Genomic DNA, 11,859 nt, shown 5'->3' on the forward strand with positions numbered 1-11,859 from the left:
GTATAAATTGTCAGGGACAAAGAGTAACAGCTTCAAACCAAAGATATCATGATCATCCTGTAACCTTGCCAATCAAAATAAACTAAATTTTGGTGTGATATCTTGCCAAATTACATCAAAGTAACATTATTTATATAAGTTTTTTAAACATTGAAGTTTTACTTCATACTCTTATCATATTCTGAATGATCACATTCCTGTTATATATTGAACATAAAACGCAAAAGTTCAATTACACAAAATGTATCACTAAAAATCTCATCGTGATCTTTAAAATAAATATATTACTAAATATGATTTCTAAATTTAGTTATAATTGTTCTTATGAAGGTTTTTATACTTACCTATTTTTTTTTTTTTTTAATATTTAATACTGTGAGTACTGTAAAATTCTGAATAGAAGGCATATAAAGTATAAACATATAAGTAAAATAAACTAAAGTATTGATTAAAAAATTCAAAAGTTTATGACATAAATAGGTAACAAATTATTTTAAAGGGTTTAAAATACTATTGAATTAAATAAATGTTGTCAGCCGATAACAAACTTTTGTTTTTATTATTTAAAAAACCATTTTAAATGTGATAGTAGGTTTTTTCAATTACAATTGTCTTTTAAAAATAAAATAACTAAATTATTGTCTTATTTCAAATTTAATTGTACTTTTAAAACGTTTTAGATACTTTATTATTTACTCATATATTTCGTTATCTCAAAACTTACCGTTTCTCATAAAATCAGCGTCTTATTAAAAGTCATGTTAGATAAGCCCAAAAAGTCATGTTAACCCGGCCCAAAATAGAAGTATTTTCTTTTCTTTTCTGTTTTTCTTTTTAATTTTTTACAATAACCCTGTAAAAGCATAAGGCCATAAGCTTGCTTTAACAGTAGTTGACGAGTACACACCAGTCACGCAGTTGCTTGACTACCTGCTTGAATTGCGTCTCCCGTTTCTTTCCCTAACCCCTTCCGGAAACAATCTCCGGTGAGACATAAGGTAAGTCTTTTATCCCGCTTCATGATTCCGTGCGTTTTTATTCTTAGTACCAATCCCGTATTTATTTACAATGTTCTTGCTATATTTTCTCGTTGTTTGTCAAATGTTTACTAGGGTTTATCGGATTAAAATTATTCATTGTTCATTGAATTATGTTGGTTAGGAGTTATTGATTTAATCTCTATTTGTACGAAATTTAACGGGGATATCAACTGGTCATTAGCAAATTTCCCATCTTATCATACTTTTTTGGGGAGAGGGGAATGCAGATGATTGGGTTATTATTAGGTTAGGAGCAAACTGATTCGATATTTCTGTTATTGGTCGTTAGCTATGTATTTTGTTGTTGTGAAAAACCTAGATTGCTCTGAGAACCACGAGTGCTGTAGACGTTAGGTGTATTAGATAAGGATCAGATTTTAGTTTGCCCTTGAATATAAGGGGCAAACCACAGAAACATAATTGTCCTCATAAGTCACATACAGAATTGGCTCATTTGAAATTTTGTTTATGGTTGTAAGGAGATTAGGGGAAAAAGCTATCAAGCAATAACCCCAAACTTTAGGTGAGGAATAGGAAGCAGGAAGTAGATGGAACAAGCAAACTAGGGATAGATATGGAAAAAAGTAATGGTGAAAGAAGATATTATAAATCAATATTATGGCATTATCTGGAACTCTTTCACAAAAGGGCATCATGTTGCTTCAACTTCATGACCCCGAATATTGGCATGTTTATGTATGTTACCTCTTTGCAACATGACCACCTGCGATGGAGTTATTAGGAAGAACTTGTTGCAAAGAACTTTGCACATTAGTTTACTTATGCAATTACACGATTGAAGATATGCTTTTTCTTGATATAGCAAGTGCCTTTATTGAGTGATTCACTTGCAAGTTTGCTTGGTCGAACAAGCACAACTATTGAGTATTGATACAAGAATCAATATAATAGAGGATGTGTTCTAACTAACAATAATCATACCATTGTAAGTTTACTAAGTGAGGCTCAATTGATCAAACTTTTGATGGCTTTGAGTATCCAGTGAAGAATAAATACTCTTTTTTTTTTTTTTTGAAGTCTTGCCTTCTTAGTGATATATAAGTAAAATAAGTGCCCTATTTATACCCACACAAAAAGAACTAATCTGTTCATCCATGGATATCTGCAGACTTGTGTAGCTGTCAGTGGACTTTAATGTTTGAAATCTTCTACTTAGCACTCTGCAGATATTTTCAGTAATAAAATCATCTCCTAAAAATCTGTGGATGTCTGCTGCATTTTGCAGGTATCCATGGAATACAGTGTTTTGACATTTTTATAAAAGGCTTAAAGTAAAAACACATAATAAAATGTTTTTTAATTCTTATGGAAGTTGGATAAAGTCAAAAGTCAGTGTTGGAAAAAACTTATAGGTCTATTGGCATTAAAAGTAGAGACATTTTTTGTGAAAAGAACCAACATGAACAATTCTTGTGAAAGATGGAAGAAACTGTACTCCACAGATGTCCATTGATGAACAGGTTGTTGGCACTATCATGCTTCAGTAATCATTTGAAACTATTGTCTTGGTGTAATAGCATTTTTTCCTAGTTCACACATGTTCTTTTCTTATTGCAAAAGTTTGGACCTGCTTGAATTTACTAAAGTTTAGCAATTAACTGTAAAATATGATAGCATAAGCCGTTTGTGAACGTTTACATTAACAAAACTCTACTTCAGATCTGTGTTAGCATGCTAAAGATGTCACTTTGCAAATGATATGACATTTGATGCTTCTTCCAGAATATATTACTTTGCTCCTGTCAGGCATAATGTTCCTGTTTTCTGCTTATTATATAAAGTATAAGCTATAAAGGAACATTACATATTATCCATAACTTCATTATTGAAAAGAATCTGATGCATAAAATGTTCTTTCCCAAGGTCAATGCTAAATTCTGGTGAGTGCCATATGTTTTGCATATTGAATGATATATTTAAACACATGTCTTATACTTTTGTATCTAATGAAATATGCCTGTTTATTCAGTAATGACTATAATTTTAATGAAGAGTTTATTTTTTCAGGTAATTGTTGCCCCTTCCATACGGTTTGACAAAGAGTGGCGTCAGTCAAATGAAGAAGAAGAGAGCAGGAACATCACTTAAAGCACAAGTGGAAGAAAAGAAACCCAAAGTCACAGTTAAACATGAGACATCTGAGGAGGAAGAATCAGAAGGTGAAGAAGAAACACAAGTAGTTGAAGAAGTAGAGGAAGAAGAAGAAGAAGTTGAAGAGGTAGAGGTTGAAGAAGAAGAGGAAGAAGAGGATGAGGAAGAAGAAGAGGAGGAGGAGGAAGAAGAAGAAGAGGAAGATGAAGAAGAAGATGATGAGAGTTCTAAAAAGGAGACTCTTAAGAAGCTTTTAGAGCCATTATCAAAAGCCAAGATCATCGATTTCATCAAAGAAGCAGCTCTGAGTGACACTTCAATAATGGCTACCCTCACCCAGACTGCTGAGGTGGACCCCGCCCACCGCAAGATCTTTGTCTACGGCCTTGGCTGGGACGCCACATCAGACCAAGTCCTCTCCGTCTTCAAACCTTTTGGTGATATCGAAGAATGCAAGGTTTTAATGGATAAGGTAACGGGAAAAGCCAAAGGCTACGGCTTTGTTCTCTTCAAGACCCGAAGAAGCGCACAAAAAGCCCTCAAACAAACACAGAAAAAGATAGGATCCCGCATGGCATCTTGCCAGCTGGCTTCAGCAGGTCCAGGTGGACCCACCAACAACCAGACCGGTGTCACTGCCACGTCAGATCCAGCGGGACGAAAGATCTTCGTCGCAAACGTCGGGTCCCACGTGAATCCCAACGCGCTCAAGTCCTACTTCACAAAGTTTGGAGAAATCGAGGATGGGCCGTTGGGGATGGACAATGCAAGTGGAAAGTTCAAAGGGTTTGCCATGTTTGTGTATAAGACAGTTGAAGGCTGCAAGAAGGCTTTGGAGGAACCGAATAAGGTTTTTGATGGATGTCAGTTGCATTGTAGACAAGCTGTGGATAATCAACGTGGTGGAAATAAAAGCAACAAAAAGGCGCAAATGGGTAGTATGAATAATATGTCTAATAATCAGCAGCAAAGTGAGATTGGGAATGTGGGGTATGGTTATGCTCCTCCTCAGCTTATGAATATGAATCCGATGTTAGTGTCTGCTTTAAATCAGAATAGTGTAGCTCCAGCACAGCAGTCTTTTGGTCTCAATGGTGGTTATGGAATGAATACAAACATGATTGCAAGTTATGGTTCTCAATTAGGGTTAGCATACCAGAATAATAATGTTTCTCAGGTGGGACGTTCTTCAGGTGGAACAACACCAGCACTGCCAGCTAGGCAACAACAATCTGGAGGTGGGAATTTTCCTTCATACCTTGGTCGCTAGTTCATACTCACTCAACTTCCTTTCTGTGAGATCTTAGGTTGTGATTGACAATTTGTTTCTTTCAGTTATGTTGTTTTGTTGGATAGATGCATTGTTAAAGGTGGTTTAAAGATGGTCCTTTGTAAACCAAGAAAACTGTGAAATTGTAATGGTTTCTTGAATGAACTTTGACTATTTTCATCAACATTTTTTAAGGGAATAACTATTAGGTAATAGTTTGAGTTCCTTTTGGTCTTACATAGTTAATATATGCAATTTTAGAGTTGTATGTATGCTTTTTATTTTGCTCTCAGTACAAGCCAGTGTGTGTGACTGGATTCGGCTTAAAGTTTTGTAAGGAACAATGATAACATAGTCAAGTAAATGTTATCATCGTGTTTATGGAAAATTCTCTAGCTTTTCACAAAAGTTTTTATTAAAATATGTTTGGTTTGACAATTTTTTTAGATATATCCGTTTTATATAATTATAAAAAAAAAAATTTGAAAAACTGATAATTATTGTTTTCTATATTTTTCCATTTTTATTTTTTAAAATATATTAACACATATACCCATCTCATACCCAACCACACCCACCACTCAACACATCTCACTCGACCACACACACAACCTGCCTACCATCAATTTTCATCTCATCTCCACCACATGCACAACCTGCCTACCACCAATTTTCACCTCATCCACTAGAGGTTAGGGCGAAGCCAGGATTTGAGGATAAAAGGGGTTTATATTATGCCCGATAAAGATCTTGGACGATAATGAAAAAAATTATAAACAAAAATGATTAAGAAAAAAAATCATATAAATAAGAGTTAAATACTATATTTTTTAATTAAGCCACTACTACGAATAAAAAAAATAGTAACTTAATATACCCGTTAATCGGTAGTTAAAAGAGCTATTAATGACTTAAAATGGAATTTTAGTTGTGAGCTTCGATTTCCTAGTATAGCCTCATTAGTGTTCTTTATAATAATTGAAATTTTAAAAGGTTGAGGGGGCCTTAGCAACAAAAAACCAACATGGGCTTCAAATGTCAAATCCAATTATCCATTAGATATTTGATTTATTTGAATGATCCAATCCAATTTGTTATATGCAAGCGAATCAAACCGAGCCAATTAGATATTAGATTAGATCGGTTTTATCTATATTTGATTGGTTATCTATTATCTAACCAATACTAATTCATTTTCTATTTAATAACAACCAAATATAATAAACTAAAACTGAACACAATTACACTGAATATGACTAACAAATGACGGTTCAAGTCTTCAACTTCAACAACCAACAATTAAGGTTAAAACATCCAAAAAAACAGTTTTCCACAAATAAACACAACATTAATACAACATTAATGTCTCAACTTTTTTGGGTGGTATATTGGATCCATATATTTGCTTTCTTTAATTAAGCTCACTTGAATGATGGTGTCTTGGGTTTGTAGATATTTCCTCATTGGATGATTAGTTGTTAGCCATAAAGGTTAATCCATTTTCAAAAACCTCATCACTAACCGTAAATGTGGTTAATCCATTTTCAAAACCGCTTGGTGTGGTTATTTTTGCGGTGCGATTTTGTTTTTTATTTTTTTATTTTTATTTTTATTTTTTTTATGTTTTGGTTATTAACCACATGGATTTGGTGTGGTTATTTTGTGTGGTTTTTAACCACAGTTTAGAGTTCAAATATATTACTTATAATAAAAAAAAAACCCATGAGATATAAGATAATAAACATAAATCACAAACAACTAATATCTTAAAAACGTCAAATCACTAGTAATTAACAATAAGAATCTAAATTTGTCAAATTTCACTATTTTCCAAAGTTAAACATAACAAAAAACCATCATTTTTGTCTTTTAGTATTTTATCCTTCTTTTATCCATGAAACTTGTCTTATTTTTAATATTTAATATATTAATAATTAATTAAAAAATTGTATATAATATATGTGGTGCGGTACGGTTTTTTGCGTTTTTTGAAAACTAATAACCGCACTGCACCGCAAATTTATGGTTTTTGAAAAACATAAAACCTCACCATCAGTTTTTATTGCGGTTGCAATTTATCGGTTGCGGTTTATGCGGTTAATTTTAGTTGTGGTGCAGTTTTTGCTCACCCCTAGTTAGTGTCATGTAATGAGAAGGTTATTCGTTAGTTTTATATCATTCTTTTTATTTAAATTAGTTTAGTATATAGTGCATTGATTGGGTTGCATGATTAATGTTTTCATGCACAAAAATATCAACTGTTTCTGAAAGAAGTTAAACCCTAAACCTGTAGTTTACCTTCCCAAGGAGGGTACTTTTGGAATTATATGTTCTTGTTTTGCAGTATAGTAGATTATATGGTAGTTTACCTTCCTAACTATATTAATTAAATAACATTCACTTCCTAGACCTATCTAAGAAATGATCTTAGGAAACATTCATCCGTGATTTAGTCATTTCACAATTAAGCCAGGAGAGGCTCACAATAAGATACTATTAACCATACTTACTACTCTTATATGGGTTTTATCCCCAGATAAAAACGAATGACGAGCCTCAACAACAGATATATGTTTAAGATCCCTGGCTAATTGTAGATGTAACTCCTAATTCTTTCAGTTGCCCGAGTGAAGATAAGATTTTCATTGACAACGCACTGGTTGAATGAAAGGGAACAAACTACAAATTAAGAAGATGTATTCTACTACTTAAGGGCATTGATGTTTCAAGCAACAAATTTTGTGGAACAATTCCTTATGAGAGCATAATTCTTTATGAACTCACCTCCTTAAATATTTCAACTAATGAACTCCATGGAAAGTTCCAAAAGCATATGGGTCAAATGAAATCTCTTGAAATTCTCGACTTGTCAAAAGGCGTGTTAGAGAGTAGTGCACTTTCAAATAGATCAAATATGTATTTCATCTAAAACATAACACATTATTCCCCAAGTCTTTCATAGCAAAATGTGAGCAAAATCGTACTTTAAGGACTTAATCCTCCATACTCATCACCGATAATAATCATGTCATTTACATATAAAGAAATGAGAATATCACATGCACTCATGCATCTAATAAAGAAAACCAAATCATTATTACTATGAAGAAAACTAAGAGAAATAATCATCATAGAAAATTTCCCAAACTAGGAAAAATGGGCTTGTTTGAGACAGTACAATGGTTTTTTTAAGCCAACAAACTTCACCCATATGGTGAGAAATACATGTTGAACACGATTCTTTATGTGACTCTTTATGTGGGAAACAACAATACTTTTATTAAGACCACTTAAGAAGAACTTACACTTTGAGAGACTGCTACACTTTACTTACTTTGAGTGTTTCTCGGATACTTGGATGTTGGGATGGTTTGGAGCAAATGAGCTCCACACCTATTTATAAGTGTTTCCACCTCCATATAGAAAGTGTCTAGATCTTCCTACAAGCTACATACATTCATAACTATTCTAGAATCTTCTACAATAATCTATATCTATTACATGCTTATATATATGTCTCTAGAATTTTTTTAATTTCCTAGATAAGTCTAAGACGTTCTTGTGTCATCTACTGTCTTCTAGAATGTTCTATAACATTCTAGGGTCTTCAATGTCATTTTATAATATTCTTGAGTCTTCTTGTATGTTCTAGAATATTCCATGGGCTTCCGCTATGTTCTAGAATCTTTTAGATCATTCTAGAACATTTTAACATTTTTTATAAAGGGATAAACTCTATTAAACTCCACTGGGATAGTGATGATCTTCGACACTCCCCCCCCCCCCCCTCCCCTCAACACTAGCCCCTATTCTTCGTACCATGTTGAGCTGACCATGAAAACTCTTATATTTTACAATACACAACCTTTTCGCGAACTCGTCTGCTACTTGACCATCAATCTTGATATTTCTCATACTGACTTCTTCTTTTAGGACTTTTTCTCTTCCACGTTCTTTGTTTATCCTAAGTTGTTGCAGCCGCTGCTTCATATATTTTTTCCATAGTTGATAACGACAATACGACATTCTTGGTTGCCTTTTGTTTCACCATAATATTGTTCTTGGCCCCGTTGAACTATCGTGTATAGTTTCTTATACCTCTATTTAGCAAACTTGTAAGCATGTGGGTTATCCCTTTTACAAGCCTTTCAATATTCCCACAATATTAACATGTTATGACGTGATCCCTTATTGATCCGATCATCTTGTTTAGATGTTGCTAGGTTGAGAGATTCTATTTCGCTCTTATGAATCAATGTGATTTTCTTCTTATTCGCCTTATCAAGTTTTTCCGTCACATGTTCCACTTTTCGTCTAAGATGCGACTTTTTATGCAACTTTGGTGACGTTATGTTCTTATTCTACTTCGAAACGTCCATCTTTGAGGAAACAACTTCCTCTTTCAAGGGTTTCATAAACTTTGTCTCACTCTTCTTGAGACCTTTGTCGAGTTGCATAGTTGATAGGATTCGGGACCTAATCCTATTTCTTTTCGAGGGTACAAGGTGAATTATTGAACACTTAGTGATATGCATGGTATCATCTCTCTTAAATGACTAGGGTCGTACATTGTCTAGGAAATTCATTCCCACTACAATACAATAGTCATCCATATGTACCATTGTCAAGTCTATGGTACTTTCCTGTAATTTTAAGAGGTGCTCCATATGCAACATCAAGGATAAGCTTGGATAAAGAGTTAACAACTTTCAACCGGACTGGATTTTTGGTGTATTTGATGCCCGACTTCCTAGCTTCATCTCCAGTAAGGAAATTATGAGATGTACGGTATCTGTCATTGCCTTGGTGTATCCTTTATTTACCCTGGCCTCCACGAACATTAGTCTTCCTATTTTAGTCTTATTCTCTTATATGGCACATAATACCTCAACATCCCATTCATCGTCTACTTCCTTTTTGGAAGTCATCAAATTGCTTCCGACAGACTTTTTCTTTAACCAACAATCCTTGTACATGTGGCCCCACTTTCCATAGTTGTTGCAGTTGCCTTCAAACCTCTTCCCCCGAGAACTCTTATTGTCAATCTTTTGAGATCTCCATGGTTGTGAGGTTCCTTGCTGACTCTTCCCTTTGTCAACATTTTGTATCCTTCTTTAGTAAGTGTTTTGATATTCCTCTGACTTTTACTTATATAGAGCACTTCCTCTTCACTCTTCAACGTGATTGTAACACCCCAACTCTCAAGTATTAATTTTACAGTTTTATTTTTATATTGAAAGGTCTACTCGACGAGTTGGATGCCCTGACTCGTCGAGTAGGAACTTTTTTGCCACGTGTTTAAGTGACCAACTCGACGAGTCGGAGGACACGACTCGACGAGTTGGAGCTGAAGGATGAAACCCTAATTTTCGGGGTTTGCACCCTATTTAAAGGATCCTTTGCCTCCTTAGCCTTCCCTTACAGCCCCTTGTGAGTCCGAAAACCTTAATTCATGTGTGTTCTCCATTTTTGTGTGATTTTCAAGCTTGGAATGTGATTTGTAAGAAGAAGACTTGAAGTCTAAGAGGAGTAGTGCAAGAGGGGCTAGTGGATTTGACTGTTCTGCTTCTTGGCATCAATTTGAAGGTAACAAGTCGTTACCTTGACCTTTCCTCTTTCTAGATCTCTTTATATTGAAGATTAGGGCTTTCTAGCATATATATTTGCCATTTTTGGGTATGGGCCAAGATCTGAAGCTGCAACTTCAGATCTGAGCTTATCTTGGTCTCTATAGCTATAAAGTCTCCAGCTTTAGCAAGTATGAACCTTCCCTTTTGAGTTAAACCCCATTATAAGCTTGGATTTGACATTCTAAGCCTATAGAACCTTGCATGCACGTAAAGTTTGCAACTTTACATTCTAAGCCTATAGAACCTTACATGCCTTGGGAAGCTTAATCTGTAATATGGAGCTTTGGAGTGGCTTAAAAAGCATCTGAATGGAGAAAGGACTCGACAAGTTACATGGTCAACTCGGCGAGCCCGATAAAGATTGTCGTGCAAGGATTTCTGCATGGACTCGGCGATTCAGCTATGGTTTTCCTGACTTTTGGACATGCATGAACTCGGCGAGTTGCAGGGAAACTCGACTAGTCAACGGGGGATTCACAACTACTCGAGTTCTGGAAGGACTCATCGATTCGGGTCAACATGGAGTGTTGACCCTGAACTTTGACTTGGCCTTTGACCAAGGGTTGACTAGTTAAATTCTGGGGTATATTGGTAAATTGGAAATTTATGGAAATGGTCTTATGGTAAATATAGGTGGTGGAGTTTGTGGCCGTGGTTTGAGAGTTTAAGTTTATCACTTCGATTCGACAATTGAGAGGCGAGTTATCCTCACTATACTAAGGGGTCGAAGGCACCAATGTCGGCCCATTGGATATGATATCCTAGCAGTTGGTATTATGTTGAGTATGAGTTAGTTGTGCATGCTAGTTTCTATGCCAGTTTGGTAGATCAGTAGGATTACCTGTGTTATTACCTGATTATCTTTATATCCATTAGTTATGATATATGTCGACATATTATGTGGGTTGGGTTGAGTTTGTCCTGCTCCGTGCAATAGCCAACAAACCCTAGAGTATTCCAGATATGAGTTGAGGGTCGGGCAAGGCATGCTAGACTCATACTAAGGACTTGGGAGCATTCCAGATACGAGTTGAGGGTTGGGTGGGGCATGCCAGACTCGTACTGTGAGCTCAGGAGCATTCCAGATATGAGCTGAGGTGTAACAGCCCGAAAGCCAGGTTAGTTTTATGACCCTTCTATTTTGGAGAATTGACAATTTAGTCCCTTAAAGATTGAAAGGTGGATTTGGTGAGTACGCTGGGCATACTGGGGGTACGTCGTGTGTACTCGCACGCTTATTTTGTACGGGGGTCCATCCGGGTACGCTGGGCGTACCCAAGGTTACGCCGGGCGTACCCGGCCCAGATGCAAAACCCTAATTCCTGGCCTTGCACTATAAAAGGAACATGTAGTCCTTTGCCCTAGCCATCATACACCCTTGAGTGAGTCCTTAGAGAGCTGAGATTCGTGGTTTGGCTTGTGTGTGTGTTTTTGAGCTTGAAGTTGTCTTTTCAAGGTGAAGAAAGAGAAGAAGGAGCCATTGTTGGAGCTAGAAGTTGAAGAACAAGTGTAGATCCGAGCTCTACAGTGGTTGGAGATCCTTTCTGAGGTATAAAGCTCAAAGCTTTCCTTGTTCTTCATGAGTTTTTCTTGTTGGTCGATTTTTAGGGTTTTTGGTTCAAAGTTTGAGACTTTATGTGCAAAGAGTCTCCATAAGCTTAGATCTGACCTTTTCTAGTGTAATATGTGTTGAGGAGTCATAAAAATCTAGTCTTGGACGTGGATCTTGTGTCATGCATGAGTTATAGCCTCATTATGGAAAGAGGAAAGGTGTTTTGAGCACAAAATGACCCTTACAGCCATGCAA

The 11,859-nt window shown here is 35.6% G+C and overlaps 1 protein-coding gene across 4 annotated transcripts; it reads left to right on the forward strand.

Moving 5' to 3' along the window:
* Nucleotides 1-841: 841 nt before the first annotated feature.
* On the forward strand, nucleotides 842-4,606 carry LOC111901335 (UBP1-associated protein 2A). 4 transcript variants are annotated; one of them, XM_042899579.2, is made up of 3 exons: nucleotides 882-998; nucleotides 2,170-2,286; nucleotides 3,069-4,606. In XM_042899579.2, exon 3 carries the CDS (start codon nucleotides 3,118-3,120, stop codon nucleotides 4,420-4,422), a length of 1,305 nt encoding a protein of 434 aa, XP_042755513.1. In that variant the 5' UTR covers nucleotides 882-998; nucleotides 2,170-2,286; nucleotides 3,069-3,117; the 3' UTR covers nucleotides 4,423-4,606. The 4 variants fall into 4 exon arrangements, with proteins under 4 accessions (XP_023752963.1, XP_042755513.1, XP_052624648.1 ...); XM_023897195.3 differs by lacking the exon at nucleotides 2,170-2,286 and having other exon boundaries at nucleotides 842-998; XM_052768688.1 differs by lacking the exons at nucleotides 882-998; nucleotides 2,170-2,286 and adding an exon at nucleotides 2,314-2,521.
* The last annotated feature ends 7,253 nt before the right edge of the window (nucleotides 4,607-11,859 follow it).

The sequence above is a fragment of the Lactuca sativa genome, chromosome 2 (genome assembly GCF_002870075.4).
Source record: "Lactuca sativa cultivar Salinas chromosome 2, Lsat_Salinas_v11, whole genome shotgun sequence".
In the NCBI taxonomy this organism is placed as follows: domain Eukaryota; kingdom Viridiplantae; phylum Streptophyta; class Magnoliopsida; order Asterales; family Asteraceae; genus Lactuca; species Lactuca sativa.